General features: G+C 40.1%; 1 protein-coding gene and 1 long non-coding RNA gene across 2 annotated transcripts in view; one reads left to right on the top strand and one right to left on the bottom strand.

Annotated features, from left to right (window-relative positions):
• Window positions 1–20,999, bottom strand: part of LOC103666141 — a 76,444-nt gene extending 55,445 nt beyond the window's left edge. Inside the window, exons 1-4 of the long non-coding RNA XR_569447.2 lie at window positions 20,899–20,999; window positions 20,283–20,421; window positions 2,200–2,314; window positions 137–341 (exon numbers count right to left, since the gene is read on the bottom strand). This is a non-coding gene — a long non-coding RNA (uncharacterized LOC103666141). The remainder of the gene's footprint in view (window positions 1–136; window positions 342–2,199; window positions 2,315–20,282; window positions 20,422–20,898) is intronic.
• On the top strand, window positions 203–17,458 carry LOC103666140 (glycine N-acyltransferase). Its single transcript, XM_008694169.2, has 5 exons — window positions 203–298; window positions 3,920–4,027; window positions 14,785–14,911; window positions 16,268–16,439; window positions 16,874–17,458. Exons 1-5 carry the CDS (start codon window positions 221–223, stop codon window positions 17,274–17,276), a joined length of 888 nt encoding a protein of 295 aa, XP_008692391.1. The 5' UTR covers window positions 203–220; the 3' UTR covers window positions 17,277–17,458.
• Window positions 21,000–21,253: the final 254 nt, after the last annotated feature.

Genomic DNA, 21,253 nt, shown 5'->3' with positions numbered 1-21,253 from the left:
AAGAAAGTGAACTAAAAACATGCAGAAAGCACCTCCCTTCCTTTCTACCAGTATCATCCTTCCTTGGAGTTGGTGAAAACTTTAGTGAAGATAAAGAGACACTGAAGGGGGACCTGGCCATTGGAAGACAACTTACTACTCATTTTTCTGAATCGCCTCCAGCTTCTTCTCATTGCTGGCTGTTTCTTGGTTCTCCCTCTAGGCTAAAGTATCTTCCACAATGTTCCCATTACAAGGTGTCCAGATGCTGCAGACACTGGAGAAATCCCTGAGGAAGAGCCTTCCTGAATCCTTAAAGGTGACAGTGAAAAATTCTGGGGGGAGTAAGGAATAGAAATTTTCTGTGAAACAAGAAAAGAGATTAACATTTATTGAACATCTGGTCTGTGCCAGGTGCTAGTGGTGTTTTCTCTTACTGAGCTTGCACTACCTTTCTACAACATATTTGCTATTATGTCTGTGTCACTGATGAGAAGACAGAGCTCAGTTAGGTGATTTACCTAATATCACATAAACAGTAAGTTCAATGCTATGTTATGAACATAGGTATGCTTGGAACCTAACTGCCTTTTGCTTTGTGCTCTGTGATTACAAAATGGTTCCCTTACTCCTTTCCAAGGAAAAAAAAAAAAGGAAAACATTTTGTAATAACACTGGAATTTTGTCCAGAGTTTTCCTCCAAGGTTCACTGGGACTACAGTTAATGTTTAAATTATTCTCCTGAAAAGAACACTTCCCAGGTGAGAGGTTAACCATCAAGACCTCTGAAAGTCAAAAGAGGTCAATTCCTATTTTGACTTAAATTTCCCAATTTCTCTGAACTGACTGCACACCAGGCTATTTTGTGACTGACTCCCAGTATCTCCCTTAACCTAGTACAACTGCTCAGAAATCTCAGGATTAAATAAGATGTACATATAAATACCTACATCCAGAACTGTGCAAGAGTACCTCTAATGACATGCTCGGGTACTTGCTTGTGTTTCTCTTTAGCACCAAAGGGACAGGGTGCATGTACCAGTGGAACCAAAATACAACCATGTGTCTTTGTGTATTGTGTATGTGTGTTTAGATGACAATTGTTTTCCCTGAAAAAAGAAATTTCTGTAGACATAGAAATTGGATTTTTACTGTTTTATAGACACTCCTATAAGATGCATACATTTGAGATAAGATAAATGCATTTGTCTCCCTCACTCCCTCACAGGTCTGTTACTCCCTTCTTTCAGTATTAAGGAGTAAAATATTAGCATTATTTTATTTGGAGATCACCTGGCATAGTTTTTAATTATTAGAAACAGACTAATGAAACGTTGCCCTATTCTCTAATTACTACGAAAAAAATAACTTCGAGCCACAGCTAATCCTTGAACAACATGGGTCTGAATTATTTGAGTTCACTTATATGTGGATTTTTTTCAATAAATACAGTACACTACAGCAAATGTATTTTCTCTTCCTTGAAATTTTATTAATAACATTTTCTTCTAACTTATTTTACTGTAACAATACAATATGTAACATATAAAATACGTCTTAATCGACTGTTCATATCATCAGTAGGGCTTCTGGCCAATTGTAGGTTATTCATAGTTAAGTTTTGGGGGAATCAAAAGTTATATGCAGATTTTCCACTGTGCGGGGAATCAGTACCCCCAGCCCCCCATGTTGTTCAAGGGCCAACTGTGATCCAAAACTAAAGTCACCCACTTTGGTAGACTCCCACTAACATTAATCTCTATTACTTAATCTTTAACTCTTTTCCCTTGGTTATCCTTAAGATCCAGGCAATCTTGCAGAGAGACAGTCAATTTTGGGGGAGGAGGTTGCATTAGTTAGACACTCTACGAACAGTTGCCTAAGATATGTTTATGGTGAGTAGCTATTTTATAAATTCTTCAGGTCACAAGTTTTTCTTCATGCTTTAGTGCAGAATGTTGTCATTTAAATTTCTCTTTACCCCTTCTGTTAATTAGACCCCAAATATTTTGAGAAAACTCTTGGTGTATCCCAAGTGTCCTTTCTTGGAACATCTCTGTGGTAGGATAAGGTGGCTCTCTTTGTGCCTTAATTTCCATTCAGGATTAGCATTCTCCTTCCATTGCATATTAAAGATACACGTTTCCTCCTAATTGAAATCTAGAATATTTGTATGCCAGGTCCTTTTAATGGATGTATGACCTAAAACTCAAAACTTACTTGCATCTCAGTTGAGAAGAAGTCCAGCCATTCTTCTCAGTGTTAGATATTAAACACACGGTAGTGCTTGTGTCAGCTCCAGCCGAGTCACCTTAGAGGAGCTGCCTGGTACGTTCTGAGTTCAGCAGGAAAAAAGAAAAAAACATTTTTAATTATTTAGGCCATGGGAATAACAGAGTAACAGTTCCACATGTTTTCAGATCCCATCATGGATAATATTGTAGTGCAAATCCACTTTACAGGCCCCAAAAGCAAATGTGTTAAAAGATAATGTCTATATTTTGCCAAACTATACTGAATTTCTTTATCAAGACTCCACTTATGGTTGAAAGCAAAATAAATTTAGATAAACTCAGTCAACTGAGATTTTTTTTAAGAGTTATTTATTTATTTATTTGAGAGCTAGAAAGAGAGAGAGAGGGAGGGAGCATGCACAAGCAGGGGCAGGAACAGAAGGAGAGGGAGAGAGAGAGAGAGAAGCAGACTCCCCACTGAGTGCGGAGCCTGATGAGGGCTTGATCCCATGACCCTAAGATCATGACCTGAGCCAAAACGAAGAGTGGGGTACTTAACCAACTGAGCCACCCAGGCGCCCCTCAACTGAGTTTTTTTCCCTTCTCTTTCTCCCTGGCGTAACATCAATAGTTTATGTGGGCTGGAGAGCAGGGGGGAAAGATATTGGCATGGTCCTTGGTCATCATCCATCGTGGTGGAAATTATTAAAGTATATACCATCTTTTTGACCTTGGGCCATTGGCATGTTTCCATGCTGGTATCTGCAGAGTCTTCATATTAACAGTTGCCATGAGGCCCACGCTGGTATCCACTGCTGCATTCCCCAGTCCCCAAACCACAAAAATGCAAATGTTCACAGCCTCGATCTCATTCATTCTCTCCTCCTCCTCCCTCTCTCTCAACAGCCCATATAACACGATGAGGGTGGGGATCCAAGACTGGACCCCAAGCCACGGGACTGCGCAGCCCATTCTCTTGAGCACTTTGCTATAGGCTCTGCTTGTTAGTGGAAGCTCATTGAATCTTTCCAGAGAATAATGTGGTCATTTATGTTAAGGAGTTTTAAACACGTGCATAATCTTTGAGCCAGCACTACTCTTCTGGATATTCTAAGAAAATAGGTGCCCGTGCAAAGATTTCTGTGCAAGCATGTTCTATGAAGAATGATTTGTCAAAGTGAAAAGATGGAAATGGCTAAAATTGCCACCAATAGGCAAATAAATTGAACTGTGATCATCCATACAGTGGAATCCTATGCAGCCATTATAAAATAATTGAAAAATTTTCTGTTTATGAAGAGATAAATATGACCACAGTGCATTCAGTGGGGGAAACACGAGGCATCAGATTATTTTATGTTTGCAAACTTGTGTATCTCTATGTGTATGAATAGGAGAGTCTTGGAAGAGATCATTTTAAATCCTAAAATGAAGAGTGGTATTCTTAAAATCATCATATTTTATCTGTCCAAACATTTTCCTGTATGCATGTGTGATTCAGATTGGATGGGGAAGAAAAAGCTCTCCTCATTAGAGAGGCAAAAATGTAGTACATGGAGATTGTTTGACCTAGATGCCCTACTTGGCCTTATTCCAACATAAAATTCCATGATTTCATAGAAATCATCCTTGTCCTGATCAAACAAGGCACTTTACCATCTCTTCCTAACGAGCCAACCCTCTCTCCCTTACTTGGAATGCTGCAGGTGTATGGGACTGTCTTCCACATGAACCAGGGAAATCCATTCAAGCTGAAGGCCCTGGTGGACAAGTGGCCTGATTTTACAACAGTGGTTATCCGCCCTCAGAAGGAGGTAAGGTGCCACATGTGGAATGAATATGCCTCTGTGTTCATTTTTACTGTGTGTCTGCCATGCACCTGGCAGTGTGGCAGCCCCAGGGGATACAGAAATGAATTGTGTGATGGTGAGCAAGTCCTGTCCTCAGGGAGCTCATAGTCTGGAAATAAAAATCGATAAGCAAATAAAACAACAGAGTGTGAAGTGTGCAAGAACAGAAGATATACAACAAGAAATAGCCCAGGTAAAAGCTGATTCAATGATGAAGGTTGGAGATGGAAGTTACAGGATAAGGTCAGAGACGCTTCCTAATGAGAGGTTTCATCTGCACTGGATTTTGTGCAAATTTTGTAGATAGTGGTAGGCTGACAAGAAAAAGAGGCCATTTGAACCAGAGAAGAAACCAAGGGCCAAGACAGGAAGGTGTGAGACAGCACTATGCGTTAGAACGATTATAAAAAAGTAAACTTATAAAACTACAATTTCCATATGCATTTTGGGGAAATATTTAAAGATTTATTTATTTTTGTTTTAGAGAGAGAGAAAGCATAAGTGGGGTGAGGAGCCGAGGGAGAAGGAGAGAATCTCAAGCAGAGCGTGGAGCCTGATGCAGGGCTAGCTCTCACAAGCCTGAGATCATGACCTGAGCCAAAACCAAGAGTTGGACACTTAACCAACTGCACCACCCAGGTGCCCACATTTTGGGGAAACACTTAAAAACTAGAGAAACTAAACAGTTAATACATTTCAGACAAAAATTCCTAAGCTTATTTTTAAACACCCAGTAAAATTATAAATTTATAAAAATACAAATATTGTATCTTTCATAGAAATGAGATTATTTGAAAACCACTAAATTAAATAATATATAAAGAAATCTGTATTAGTAATAAAAACTGAACTGAAATAAAATTATTTGATCTTTTATGTTAAATGTGATCTTAAGGAACAAAATGTATTAGCGGGTATCCTTGCTGACTTGTCAGTGTGTTTTGGGGCAACATTTTCCGATTATTTTTTAAGAAGCTTTCTTATTCTGCACTGAGCTGTGGTAATACTTTCTGTGCCTCCTTCCTCCCAATAATCTCATCTGTTATTGGAAGGAGTTAGGGAGACCCTAAGTTTGTCTCGTCCCTCGAATACAAGTAGATAGTTATCAAATCATTCTAAACACCCAAGAAACAATCAGAGATCTGAAAAAACAAATGCAAGTCTACACATAGAAAAGCGACCACCGTTTGGAAGGTAAGAGGTACAGAGACTTGAATCTGGGGTGATATAACTGAGGATACGGAGGCAGGGAGGCAGCCGGCTTCAGGAGGCTACTGCGAAGTATTCTAAGCAGTGAAATGCAGAACTGGAACTTTGAGCAGTCGGCTACAGTGGGGGATGTGCCTGGCTTAACGGTGCTCTGGTGGCGAAGCAGCTCAGGTGGTGAATCAGGGCAGAATCCCAGGTGTGACAGAGTGGTCTCAGGATCCCCAGGGTGGCAAGAAGGAAGGGTGGTGCCCAAGTGTGGCAGGCAGAGTTTCCAGGTGTAGGAACGGGGAAGACAGCTGAGAAGACAGCTGAGAACAGTGATTGGAGGTGCTGGCTTTGTGCTCTATGTTGCTGTAAACTGCAGACAGCTGCGCGGTCGTGTGACAGCTTTCTTGGGAACAGGTCCAGCAAAAGGCAGAAGCATACTGAGACCCTCCGTGGGAGGAACAGCGCAGGTCCCCACCACGGGAGTCCTAAAATTGTGGAGTTTGGAGACTCAGTTGTGTTTGTGAGATGAAAATGCTTGGACACATGTAGGGTGAACACAGAGTTCTGATGAAAACCAAGTAGACAAAAGTGATTGATTGCTTTTCTCTGAGGGCTCAATGAAGAGGGGGGGCCGAGAATTTTCAGCTCCAGGGCTAGAGAGCCGGGCAGGGCCATTTTCATCAACCCCCCTCAGGGCTGAAAGTCTTCAGGGAGTAAAACAGCGCCACCTAGTGGAGTTGGAGTCGCTTACACGGAGCCCTGCCCCTGTGCGCTTGGAGGTGCATTTCCACTAGGACAAGTCCATCTGAGAATCAGCACAACTGGTGCCTCCCCCAGAAAACCAGCACGAACAACTCCTCACACCAAGTTTACTGATCACAGAGGCTGCAAAGCTTCAGCCCTTGGGGAAAACAGTATATAGCATTCTTTGTATTTTTATTCTTTAAGTCTTTTAGTATTATTTTTTCAGTTATTTTCTTAGTTTTTCAATTTTTTATTTTTATATATTTTATATCTATTTTTCATTTTTTGTTTCCTTTCATTGTATTGTATTTTATATATATACATATATTTAATGTATATATGTATATACACATTATTCATATTTCACTGTTTTTATATATATATACATTATATATATTTCATTGTATTATATTTTATATATATGTATATGTATGTGTATCTCTCTCTTTCTTCCCTTCCTTCCTTATTTTGGGATATATAGTTCTTTTTAACAAGCAGACCAAAACACACCCAGGATCTAGGGGTTCTTTTCCTTGTTGTTGTTTCTTTCTTTTTTTCTTTTCTGGACAAAATGATAAGACAGAAAAATTCACCCCAAAACAAAGAATAAGAGGTAGTACTCACAGCCAGGGATTTAATCAATACAGATATAAGTAAGATGTCTGAACTAGAATTTAAAACAATGATTATAAAGATACTACCTAGGCTTGAAAAAAAGCATAGAAGACACTAGAGAATCCCTTCTGTAGAGATAAAAGAACTAAAATCTAGTCAGGCCAAAATTAAAACTGCTATTACTGAGATACAGACCCAAGTGGAGGCCATAAAAACAAGTATGAATGAAGCAGAAGAGAGAATCAGTGATACAGAAGAAGAAATAATGGAAAATAAGGAAGCTGAAAAGAAGAGGGAAAGAAAACTATTAGATAATGAAGGTAGACTTAGGGAACTCAACAATTTCATAGAACAAAATATCTGTATTATAGGAGTCCCAGAAGAAGAAGAGTGGGGAAAAGGGGTAGAAGGTTAATTTGAAAAAATTATAGCTAAGAACTTTCCTAATCTGGGAAAGGAAACAGGCATCGAAGTCCAAGAGGCACAGAGAACTCCTCTCCAAATCAACAAAAATAGGCCAACACCTCAACATACTATAGCAAAACTTGCAAATCACAAAAATAAAGAGAAAGTCCTGAAAGCAGTTGGGGACAAGAGGTCCTTAACCTACAAGGGTAGATATATAAGGCTGGCAGGAGACCTGTCCACAGACACCTGGCAAGCCAGAAAGGACTGGCATGATAAATCCAATGTGCTAAATGGGAAAAATATGCAGCCAAGAATACTTTATCCAGCAAGGCTGTCATTCAGAATAGAAGGAGAGATAGAGTTTCCAAGACAAACAAAAACTAAAGGAATTCATGAACACTAAACTAGCCCTGAAAGGAATATTTAAAGGAACCCTCTGAGCGCAAAGAGACACCAAAAGTAACAAAGACTAGAAAGGAACAGAGACAATCTACAGAAATGTTGACTTTACAGGTAATACAATGGCACTAAATTCATATCTTTCAATAATTACTCTGAATGTAAATGGACTAAATGCTGCGATCAAAAGACAGAGAGTATCAGAATGTTTAAAAAAACAAGACCCCTGAAACAAACAATCCTAAAATGTGTATGGAACCAGAAAAGACCCTGAATAGCCAGAGGAATGTTAAAAAAGAAAACGAAAACTGGAGGCATCCCAATTCCGGACTTCAAGCTATATTACAAAGCTGTAACCATCAAGACAGACTGGTACTGGCACAAAAACAGACACATAGATCAATGGAACAGAATAGAAAACCCAGAAATTAATCCTCACCTCTGTGGTCAACTAATCTTCAGCAAAGCAGGAAAGACTATCCATTGGAAAACATATAGTCTCTTCAAAAAAATGGTGTTGGGAAAATTAGTCATATGGAGAAGAATGAAACTGGACCAATTTCTTACACCATACACAAAAATAAACTTAAAATGGATGAAAGACCTAAATTTGAGACAGGAATCCATCAAAATCCTAGAGGAGAACACAGGCAGCAACCTCTTTGTCCAGCAACTTCTTGCTAGACACGTCTCCAAAGGCAAGAGAAACAAAAGCACAAATGCACTATTGGAACTTCTTCCAGGATAGAAAGCTTTTACACAGCAAAGGAAACAAACAACAAAACTAAAAGGCAACCTACAGAATGGGAGAAGATATTCACAAATGACATGTCTGATAATGGGCTAGTATCCAAACTCTATAAAGAACTTACCAACTCAACACCTAAAAAACAAAAAAATCCAATCAAGAAATGGGCAGAAGACATGAACAGACATTTCTCCCCAGAAGACATACAAATGGCCAACAGACACATGAAATATCTCAATATCACTCAATATCACTTGGCATCAATACAAATCAAAACCACAATGAGACACCACCTCACACCAGTCAGAATGGCTAAAATTAATAATGAAGGAAACAAAAAGTGTTGGTGAGGATGTGGAGAAAGGGGAACCTGTCGGGTTTGGCGGGCAAACTCCGAGAGGCAAATGAAAAGATGATTCCAGACACCTTAGTGGGAGAAAGGAGAGGCCTGGGGACCAAACACTGTAGTGGTGAAAGGTCCTGAGCCAAGCTTTGTCTCCACTTTTATTGGGGTCTTAGCAATACATCAGGAGCAAGCAAAGCAAGGAGGAAAGTGTCAGGATAATTTAATATAATAACAATGGTCAGGATAATAATATATGGGGCAGCATGTGATAAGGGTGAGGAGGCAAGAAGTCCGTGAAGTATGTGACTACCACAGGTGCCTGTTTTTCTTCAAAAATTAAGCATTTACTCTCTAGATGAGAACCTTGAGCCACAGTAAGAATCTGGCCATTTCAGTCAAGAAACTTCCAAGGAGGCCCAGCATTCTAGGCACTCCTCCTTCCTTTGCTTCTCAATTAGTGTCATCCAGGGAGGCATATAAAAGTCAGATTTTGTCTATCCAGGCACTGTGAATTCCCACAGGAACCCTCTTATACTTTTGGAGGGAATGCAAACTGGTGCAGCTGCTCTGGAAAACAGTATGGAGTTTCCTCAAAAAGTTACAAATAGAGCTACCCTGCCACTCCGAATCTATGCAAAGACCCCAGATATCCATGGACAGGTGAATGGATAAAGAAGATGTCGTATATATGTATATACAATGGAATATTTCTCAGTCATCAAAAAGAATGAAATCTTACCATTTGCAATGACATGGATGGAACTAGAGAATATTACACTAAGCGAAATAAGTCAGAGAAAGACAAATACCATAAGATTTCACTCATGTGTGGAATTTAAAAATAAAACAATGAACATAGTTTCCCTATGGGAGGGGGAAGGGAAAAAAAGATAAAAACAGAGGAAGCAAACCACAAGAGACTCTTAACAATAGGGAACAAACTGAGTGTAGCTGCAGGGGAAGGGAGTGAAGTGATGGGGTAACGGAGTGATGGGCATTAAGGAGGGTGCTTGATGTATTGAGCACTTCTTGCTATATGCATCTGATGAATCACTAAATTCCACCTCTGAAACTAATAATACACTACATGTTATCCAAGTTGAATTAAAGTAAAAAAAAATTTTTTTTAAAGATTTTATTTATTTATTTGACAGAGATAGAAACAGCCAGCGAGAGAGGGAACAAAAGCAGGGGGAGTGGGAGAGGAAGAAGCAGGCTCCCAGCGGAGGAGCCTGATGTGGGGCTCGATCCCATAACGCCGGGATCACGCCCTGAGCCGAAAGCAGGCGCTTAACCGCTGTGCCACCCAGGAGCCCCAGTAAAAAAAAATTTTTTAAATAATAATTAAAAAAATAAAAAATAGAAAGCAAGTCTAAAAAATAATAATCTCATCTGTTATTTAATAATTTGAGATGATTTTCCTAAATAAGTGGTTTCTGTCTTTTTGGAACTACATTTTGTCTAACTCTAGCATCGTTTTAAGAAAGCATTTCTAATTTTTCACCTTCTTTGGCTTCATTAAGTATAGATGGAGATTTTATTTTTATTTCTTTTATAATGATTTTTTTATTATATTATGTTAGTTACCATACAGTACATCCCTAGTTTTTGATGTAAAGTTCCATGATTCATTACTTGTGTATAACACCCAGTGCACCATGCAATACGTGCCCTCCTTACTACCCATCACCAGCCTATCCCATTCCCCCACCCCCTCCCCTCTGAAGCCCTCAGTTTGTTTCCCAGAGTCCATAGTCTCTCATGGTTCATTCCCCCTTCTGTTTACCACCCCTTTCTTCTTCCCTTCCTTCTCCTACCGATCTTCCTACTTCTTATGTTCCATATATGAGTGAAACCATATGATAATTGTCTTTCTCTGCTTGACTTATTTCGCTTAGCATAATCTCCTCCAGTCCCGTCCATGTTGCTGCAAATGTTGAGAAATCATTCTTTTTGATGGCTGAGTAATATTCCACTGTATATATGGACCACATCTTCTTAATCCAGTCATCTGTTGAAGGGCATCTCGGCTCCTTCCACAATTGAGCTATTGCAGACAATGCTGCTGTGAACATTGGGGTGCATATGGCCCTCTCTTCACTACATCTGTATCTTTGAGGTAAATACCCAGTAGTGCAATGGCTGGATCATAGGGTAGCTCAATTTTTAACTTTTCAAGGGACCTCCACACTGTTTTCCAAAGTGGCTGTATCAACTCGCTTTCCCACCAACAGTGTAGGAGGGATCCGCTTTCTCCACATCCTCTCCAACATTTATTGTTTCCTGCGTTGTCAATTTTTGCCATTCTAACTGGTGTAAGGTGGTATCTCAATGTGGTTTTGATTTGAATTTCCCTGATGGCTAATGATTTTGAACATCTTTTCATGTGTCTGTTAGCCATTTGTATGTCTTCATTGGAAAAGTATCTGTTCATATCTTCTGCCCTTTTTTTTGGTTTGATTATTTGTTTCCTATGTATTGAGTTTGAGAAGTTCTTTGTAGATCTTGGATACTAATCTTTTATCTGTAGTGTCATTTGCAAATATCTTCTCCCATTCTGTGGGCTGCCTCTAAGTTTTTTTGACTGATTCCTTGGCTGTGCAGAAGCTTTTTATCTTGATGAAGTCCCACAAGTTCATTTTTTCTTTTGTTTCTCTTGCCTTTGGAGATGTGTCATGACAAAAGTTGCTGTGGCCGATGTCAAAGAGGTTGCAGCCTTGTTCTCCTCTAGGATTTTGATGGATTCCTGTCTCACATCGAGGTCTTTCATCCATTTGGAATTTAAGTTTCATTCCAGGCAAAGACCCCGTCAAAAAGGAGAATTATAGACTGATATCCCTTATGAATATGGACAACAAAATTCTCAACAAGATCCTAGCTAATAGGATCCAACAATACATTAAAAGGATTATCCATCATAACCAAGTGGGATTCATCCCTGGGATGCAAGGGTGGTTCAACATTCGCAAATAGATCAGTGTGATAGATCGTAACAACAAGAAAAGAGTCAAGAACCATATGATCCTCTCAATTGATGCAGAGAAAGCATTTGACAAAATACAGCATCCTTTCCTGATTAAAACCCTTCAGAGTGTAGGGATAGAGGGTACATTCCTCAATTTCATAAAAACCATCTATGAAAAGCCTACAGTGAATATCATTCTTAACGGGGAAAAGCCAAAAGCCTTTCCCGTAAGATCAGGAACACGACAAGGATGCCCGCTCTCGCCATTATTATTCAACATAGTACTAGAAGTCCTTGCAATAGCAATCAGACAACAAAAAGGGATAAAAGGTATCCAAATTGGCAAAGAAGAAGTCAAACTGTCTCTCTTTGCAGATGACATGATACTCTATATGGAAAACCCAAAAGACTCCACCCCCAAACTAATAGATGGAGATTTTAATCCAGAATTAGCTATACCCAAATTTAATACTGTCACATTCATAAATGGTGTGTTCTGCAAGTATTTGAACTGTAGTAAAATTTATTCTTGCAACAGACCCTTTTCCTTATACTTGTTTTCCTCTTCTTCCCATTGAGAATAAGAGAAGTATTTAAGAATGCTTTCTAATAATTGTCTTTAATTTGAAATTTTAATGCAATATGTGGGTAGAGAATACTGTTGTTATACAATTGTCTATCATAAATTGAATACTGACTCTCTTGATCTCATTATTTAAATGATTTAGGAATAATTGTAATGCACCAATAAAAATACCAATATTTTAGTACTTTACAATATCACAGTATATCTCACATTTTGGTCCTTAGTACATTTGGAGTGTATTTTGTGTATGGTGTAAGAAAGTGGTCCAGTTTCATTCTTTTCCATGTAGCTATCCAGTTTCCCCAACACCATATATTGAAGAGACTGTCTTTTTTCCTTTGGATATTCTTTCCTGCTTTGTCTGTCATAGAATAATGGACTGTATAAACAGGAGTTTATTTCTGTCTCTCTATTCCGTTTCATGACCTGTGTATTTATTTTTGTGCCAATATCATACTGTTTTGATTACTATAGCTTTGTAATATATCTTGAAATCTGGAATTGTGATATCTCCATTTTTACTTTTCTTTCTCAAGATTGCTTTTGCTATCCAGGGTCTTTGTAGTTCCATACAAATTTTAGTATTATTTGTTCTAGCTCTGTGAAAAATGCTGTTGGTATTTTTTTTTTTTAAGATTCTATTTATGTATCTGAAAGAGAGAGAGAGAGCACAAGCAGAAGGAGAGGTAGAGACAGAGAGAGAGGCAGGCTCCCCGCTGAGCAAGGAGCCCGACACGGGACTTGATCCCAGGACCCCGGGATCATGACCTGAGCCTAAGACAGATGCTTAATTATCTGAGCCACCCAGGTCCCCCAAACGCCGTTGGTATTTTGATTGGGATTGCACTGAATCTGTAGTTTGGGTAGTATGGAAATTTTGATAATATTAATTCTTCCACCCCATGAGTATGGAATATCTTTCCCTTTGTTTGTGTCATCTTCAATTTCTTTCATCGGTGTTTTGTAGTTTTCAGAGTACAGGCCTTTCAGTTTGTAGGTTAAGTTTATTCCTACGTATTTTATTCTTGCTGATGCAATTGTAAATGGAATTGTTTTCTTAATTTTTTTATTACTTCATTATGAATGTATAGAAACAACCAATTTCTGTGTATTAATTTTGTATCCTGCAACTATACTGAATTTATTTATTACTTTTAAAAGTTTTTGAATGAAGTCTTAGGGTTTTCTATGTGTAGTATCACGTCATCTGCAGATAGTGACAGTTTAACTTCTTTAACAATTTGGATGAATTTTATTTATTTCTTTTTCTGGTTGGATTGCTGTGGTTAGGACTTCTAGTACTGTGCTGAATAAAAGTGGCAAGAGTGGGAGCATCTGGGTGGCATAGTTGGTTAAGTGTCTGACTCTTGGTTTCAGCTCAGGATGAGATCCTGTGGTCATGGGATCCAGCCCTGCATCTGGCTCAGTGCTCAGTGTGGAGTCTTTGAGATTCTCTTTCCCTCTCCTTCCGCCCCTCCCACTCATGAGCTCTCTCTCTCTGAAATAACTAGATAAATCTTTAGGAAAAAAAGTGGCAAGAGTGGACATCCTTGTCTTCCTCCTGGCCTTAGAGAAAAGTTCTCAGTTCTTCACCATAAGGACTTAATATCCATAATCCATAAAGAACTTACACAACTCAACACCAAAAAACAAATAATCCAATTTAAAAATGGGCAGAGGACCTGAATTAGATACTTTTCTGAAGAAGATATACACATGACCTACAGACACATGAAAAAATGCTCAACATCACTCATCATCAGGGAAACACAAATCAAAACCACAATGAGATATTACCTTACAGCTGTCAGAATGGCTACAATAAAAAGGTAAGAAATAATAAGCATTGGCACAGATGTGGAGAAAAAGGACCTTCATGCACTGTTGGTGGGAATGTAAATTGGTACAGCCACTGTGGAAAACAGTAAGGACGTTCCTCAAAAAACTAAAAATAGAAATACCATATGATCCAATAATTGCACTACTGGGTATTTACCCAAAGAAAAGGAAAACACAAATTTGAAAAGATATATGTACCCCTATATTTGTAGCAGCATTATTTATAATACCCAAGATATGACAGCAACCCAAGTGTCCATCCATAGAAGAATCTTTTTTTACCCAATCTTTTTATCACACACACACAAAAAAGATTTCGTGTTTGTAGAGTATTACTCAGGCATAAAAAGAATGAGATCTTGCCACTTGTGAAACATGAATGGACGTAGAGGGTATAATGCTAAGTGAAATAAGTCAGACAGAGAAAGACAGATACCATATGATTTCCCTCATAAGTGAAATCTAAAAAACAAAAAAACAAACAAAAATCAGAAACAAACCCATAAATACAGAGAACAAACAGATGGTTCCCGGAGAAGAGGGTGGAGGCATGGGCAAAACGAGTGAAGGGGAGAGGGAGGTACGGGCTTCCTGTTATGGATGAATAAGTCATGCGGATAAAAGGTACAGCATAGGGAATACAGTCAGTGGTGGTGTAATAGTGATGTATAGTGAGAGACAGTAGTGATACTTGTGAGCATAGCATAAAGTATAGACTTGCTGGATCATGATATTGTATACCTGAAACTAATGTAATGTTGTGTGTCAACCATACTTTAATTTTAAAAACTCACAATATAGTGGAAACTAGAAAAAAGTATTGCCATCATGAACTATAAAGAATGTTTTATTCCCCTTTTCCCAATGACAATAGGAGATGATAGATGATTTCGATCACTACACCAATACTTACCAAATCTACTCCAGCGACCTCAAGAACTGTCAGGAATTCCTTGGCTCACCAGAAGTCATCAACTGGGAACAGCATTTGCAGATCCAAAGTAAGAGAAATGGGATGTGTGCAGACTCACTTCTCTGTCCTGAACAATTTTCCCTATGAGTCATATCTCCTACACCCCAAGCTCCAGACCCTCAGCCTGCTGCCCAATCTTTTAACTCACTCATAAAGGGAGAAAAAATACCCTCAAATCTTGCAAAGAATGGGTTTTATAGGGAACCATAATATAATTTCTTGATAGCTAAGGATTTGTGGCATATTTTGCAGACATATCCAGGATCCCTTTGAGGGACTGGGTACCAAAGCAGAGCTTCCCCTAGGGCCTTCCGTTCCTGGAAAAAGAATGACAACTGGTGCCATAAAGCACCCCAGATCATGGAGGACAACTGTCATGGTTGTGGACATGCCCCCAGAGTCAGACTGCCTAGAATGGCATCTGCCTGTTACTTGCTATGTGATTCTAGTCACATGACTTAACCTGAGACCATGACTTTCATATGCAAAAATGAGGATAGTAATAGTTTCTAGAACACAGGGGCATTGAAAAGATTGAATGAAATCTTGAATAAGAATTTCTTACTACGATACCTGGATGGGTCTGTTAACTTTTGCTGTGTAACAAACCTCATAATTCTATGAATCAACAGTTTGGGCTGGGCTCTGCAAGGCAGTCCTGTTGGTCTCACTTGGGTTTACTCATGCAGTTGCAGTCCGTTGGCGGGTGGACTAAGGGTCGACTGCTGCAGCATGGCCTCAGGCACGTGTCTGAATGATGGTTCTGGCTGTCAGTGTTGGCTGCTGTGGTGGTGGCATGTTAGGAGCACATGACCTCGGCAGGCTAGCCTAGGCCTATTCATATGGTATTGGTTTCAAGATCATCGAGATCACAAGGCGAGGGCTAGCCCCAGTGTTCGAGCATTTTTAAGTTTTTCCCCCTACATCAAATTTATCTTTCCCCACTGGCAAAAGCAAATCATATGGCCAAGGTCAGATGCGGTGCAGGAAAGGACTACTCTAGGGAATGGATACGAGGAGACATGGGTGAATGTAGGCCATTAGGGCAGCAATCTACTACACTGAGAACATAGTAAGTGCACGATGGATACTGGCTACTCTTTTTCTAAAACACTGCTCTCCTTTCATTATCAAAAGTACATGATCATGAAGTCCAGAAAACTAGGTTCCAGTCTTGCTTTGCCACTAATGGCTTAATGAATTTCTGGGCCCGTTTTCACTTACGTGAAATGGGGAAGATTGCACAAATCCTGACATGACTCCAGTCACACGGCAGCAGCACTGAGCCTAGGTGCTCTGTAAATCCCAGACACTTCCCACTCCACTGGAGCACTGCTACGCAGAAGGTACTTAAATCACTGTCTCTCCTTGTAATCCCATCTAGGTTCACAGCCCAGCCTGAATGAGGTGATAGAAAATGTGGCAGCCACTAAATCCGTCCAAGTCAAGCAAACACAGTGCTTTCTCTATATGATGGTTAATGAAGTGAAGAAACTGGTTCCTTCCCTGCTGGACGGAAAGAAGTTGTCACCCAGTGAGGGCAAACCCAACACCATGTGAGTTTGATACAAGTCATTCCACACTACTCACAACTCCCACCACTGACCTAGCCTCCCGCTTTCTCTCCCTGCTTCCACGCTGGCCCATCTGCAATCAGTCTTCTTCAATGCAGCAAGGGTCTTTTTTTTTTTTTTTTTAAAGGTGTAATTCAGACCATGTTCCTTCTCTGCTTAAAATACTCCACCATTTCCTTTCTCATCTGGAATATGTCAGACTTCTGCCTACTTCTTTGACCAATCCTGCCCTTCCTGCACAGTCACTCCAACAACGGTGGCCTTTTTCTGTCCTTCTGTCACCGCAAGCTCACCTATACTAGGGGACTTTGCATCCGCTATTTCCCCTGCCAACTCTGTCTCTCGAGACAATAGAGGTAACAACAGACACAAAGCTCCATACTCATGGATTTTGCTTTTCTCCTGGCCCTCCATAGCAACCAAGAGATGTTTAAACTCTCCTCTCTGGACGTCACCCATGCTCCCTTGGTGAATAAATTCTGGCATTTCGGTGGCAATGACAGGAGCCAGAGATTCATCGAGCGCTGCATCCGGACCTTCCCCACCTTCTGCCTGCTGGGGCCTGAAGGGACCCCTGTGTCCTGGGACCTGATGGACCAGACAGGCGAGATGCGGATGGCGGGGACCATGCCTGAGTACCGGGACCAAGGCCTTATCTCTCACGTCATCTATTTCCAGACCCAGGCTTTAGACAAACTCGGCTTCCCCCTGTATTCTCACACAGACAAGAATAACAAAATTATGCAGAAGATGTGTTACAAACTGAATTACATCCCCATGCCCTGTGACTGGAACCAGTGGCACTGCGTACCTCTGTGAAGCAGCCCTGCACACAAGACAGAGGATGGGCCTGGGCCGACAGAGGGAAAGAAGAAACTGTAATTGTAACCACCGCTGAAGGAATAGCACTACTGGGGCTCTGGGGAAGCAGCATGATTGGTTGACAAGACCACCCCGGTCCCTGCACACAAATCGCATATGGGCTTCTTTAGACTTATCAGTCTGAGGCAGCCCCAGGTATTCCTGCAGTGGCCCCCACATAACTTAGCCCCCACAGTCCGGGGATCTCTGTGACCTTGCTTGATCAGCTACATGTCGCTCCAAATCGCTTCTCCTGGAATCCCTAGGACATGGATTAGTAGAGCCTTGACACATTTTCCAGGGAGGGGTAGTATTTTCTGGACAATATGATTTATTCCTCTTCCTTTCTATGGCTGTTTCCTTAGTGGTCAGCAAGTGTATTCTGCTCAGTAGGTTTGTAGAGATGATCTGTTCCTCTGATTGCTGCCCCAGAAGTACATTAAATATATATAAATATATGTAAGATGTTAGGTTAAACATAGTCACATGATATAGCAGGGAGAATTAATAAGAAAAAGACATAGGTTAGCCTGTCCCCTCCTCACTCCCACACTTTCCTAAACCCACCTGAACCCCCCAAAATAAAGAGATTTTGTGTTTCACTGCATACGTTGAAATGAAGTGGTTCATGATGGGGAGAGCACGGGTGAGTTTACGGAGAGAGTGAAGCGGGAGCAACCAGGCAGTGGATATTTACTGAGAAGAGACAGAAGATGATAGGGAGGGTATGGACACGTACTGCCCCACTTGCCCTCAGCCCGTTATTTCAGGATGCCTGAATTCTATGAAGTTCGTGGGAGAATCTGATTGGGAGTGTGGCAGGGTATTCTTCCTGGTAGGGATAGGTGAACTGGGAGGCTTCCTTTGCCACAGCAAATCACCTGGATTAAGAAACTGTTTCCTTCTGGTCCACCTCAGCCTGGCATTAGGCTATGCAATTGGGGATGAAATGTTCCACCCACCTACCCACACAGAAGTGGACTGACGTTTAATTTCTTGGCCAGTCAGTGTTTTTCAACCTTGGCCCAGCGGAGATTTTACACTGGACAGTTCTCTGTTGTGGGGTAGGGAGTGTCCTGTGCATTTGTAGAATGCTTAGCAGGACCCCCGGCCTCTACCCACTGATGACAGTAGCATCCTCCATCCCAGTTATGACAACTAAAAACGTCTCCAGATATTGATAAGTGTGTGCTGCAGGCAAAGTCACCTGTAACTGAGAGCCAGCGGTCTAGAGAAAGGATTCTCAAACTTGAGCCTGCATCAGAATCACAGGCTGTGATTTAACTGTCAGGCCTGTTAAAACACAGACTGTGGAGCCTAACTCCTAGATTTCGGATTCCACAGATTTTGGGTAGAGTCCCAGCATTTACATTTCCAACAAGTTTCCGGGTGATCCTGATGCTGCTGGTCCACGAACCAGGCTTTGAGAACCACTGGTTTAGAGAAATAATAGAACATATTATGTCCTAGAGCCATAGATGAAAATTCATATTGCACACTACTTAGGTATACTGTTTTATTTCTGTAGGTATAATGTAAATATACATTCTAATTGATCATATTAGTTCATTATTAAGGAGGGCACATGTCACAATGAGCGCTGGGTGTTACACGCAAACAATGAATCATGGAACACTACATCAAAAACTAATGATGTACTGTATGATGACTAACATAACATAGTAGAAAAAAATAAAAATAAATAAATACCTAAAGCTTCTAAAAACATCATCATTAAACAGTGCAATAAGCAGACACCAAACTACACTTTCACTACTTCCCCATAAAACCTGCTCACTAGAGAATGATTTTTTAATAAAGGAAAAGAATATCCTCAGCTATTGAATGCTGTTCCATGGAAAAACACAGACCTTTGGGTGCTAAGAGTTGCCCAGCATGACCATTTACCTGGGCTGTTGGAAATCTGACCTGAAGGATCTATTGTAGTCAGGCTTCTGGTATGGAATGAGTAAGTCATGAGAATAAAAGGTGCAGCACAGGGAATATTGTCAATGATGCTGTAATAGTCTTGTGTGGTGACAGATGGTAGCTATACTTGTGGTGAGGATAGCATAAGGTATAGAGATGTTGAGTCACTATTTCGTATACCTAAAAGTAATGTAACATGGTGTGTCAACTCTACTCAATTAAAAAAAAATGAAAAAATAAAAACAGGTGATTCTGGAAAAAGAAATCTAAAAAAGACTGCCCTGGGGTATAAGGCAGTCTCACTGGAAGAGGCTCTATCAGGTTTTCCTGATAGCCAATACAGTTGTAAGCTTACACAAAGACTTAACCCCAGATGATAAGAATTGGAAGAGTTAACCTATTAAAAGTTATAAAATGCAGTTTTTCCAGGGAACCTCTGAAAGCAGATAGTACATAGAAGATGACTGCCTTGAAAACAAGCAAAACAAAAACAAAACCAGAAATCCAGATAAATTTCTGAGCTTCCACTAAAGACCACAGAAACAAGATTCTACTAATTGTCCCATTTTCCTTCACATGTTTATGTCCTTTCTTGTTTTGATTTTTTATTTTTATTTTTTTAAAGATTTAATTTAATTTATTTATTTGACAGAGAGAGAGAGACAGCCAGCGAGAGAGGGAACACAAGCTGGGGGAGTGGGAGAAGAAGCAGCAGGTTCCCAGCAGAGGAGCCTGATGTGGGGCTCGATCCCAGGACTCTGGGATCACACCCTGAGCCGAAGGCAGATGCTTAACGACTGCGCCACCCAGGTGCCCCAAGGTTCAAAATTCTCAGACATAGAAAGAAGTAAAGATGGTACCGTACTGTTATGTTACTCTTAACAAACAATTATATTCTTTTCGTACAATATATAGAAGAAGGAAATGTCCTTGTGCTGTAAAGATGGACATATAAATATTCCTGAGAATCAGAACTGCTTGTTCATAGTAAAACAAGATATGCAAAACCCACAGCATTAGCAAATTTAAACATACCTCATGAAAGTCTCTTGTCTTCTTATCCTCTGAGGGAATCACATTCTTTTTTGCCAAGCCAGGACTGTGGGAATCTCAGTTAGGCCATTCTAGTGTATCTCTCCCCAATCCCTCAGTGGACTATGCATCCTTTCCAAGTCTGAAAATGTCAAGTACACATGGAATTACACCTGCCAGTGGATGAGACACCTCTTGAGAACTGGAACTGGACAGCCCGAGGTGGTCATCTATGATCGTGCTTCCAATTATCTCTCATAACAAATAACACACATCAAGCCATATAGCAAGATCAAACTAGTTTATGAACTTTAGTCCACAGAGTTAGGGGTAATAGAATCGCCTTGGATTTTCTTTGGCCAACTGGTGGAAATCTGTGCCATTGCCAACACACTGGATTAACACGAAAGGTGAGTTCGAACAATCTAGTCTAAGATAAATAAAATCCTACCTGACTTCAAAGTGTTTCTTCCTCGCCTAAGTTAGTTCCCTTTTGAGATGGAGACAACTTCCAATACTTTTTATCTGTTTTAACATGCTTTTGCTTTTCTTGAATACCAGGAATCTCAAATTAAGGCAAAGGTTTATCTAACTTTGTGACTTAAGCATTTCCACTTACATATAATGAGCTGGTTAGGAAGAGTCGCCTTGAGTCAACACAGACGAGGAATCTGATGAGGAGGTTTAACAGGAAAAGCACACACAGTTATCTGGACTGTGTACGACTGTGCTGCAGGACAATATATCGTCTCTTTTTGACATTCTTCTTTTCATTGCATCATTTTTCTCTTCATTAGCATGATCATATCAAAAGGGGCTAGATCTACAACCACCGGGAGAAGTATTTCACTCAGTGTTTTGAGAGATACATTTACATATACAACCTATTCCACATTAGGGTAATTTTGTTTTGTTTTGTTTCACTTAAGAAACACTAATATATATTTTATATTTGTCAGGAACTTGCCTAACCA

Source organism: Ursus maritimus, unplaced genomic scaffold (assembly GCF_017311325.1).
Source record: "Ursus maritimus isolate PB19 unplaced genomic scaffold, ASM1731132v1 scaffold_23, whole genome shotgun sequence".
Lineage (NCBI taxonomy): Eukaryota > Metazoa > Chordata > Mammalia > Carnivora > Ursidae > Ursus > Ursus maritimus.
Note: the sequence above shows the minus strand (reverse complement) of the source record. Positions and strands in the feature narration are given on the sequence as shown.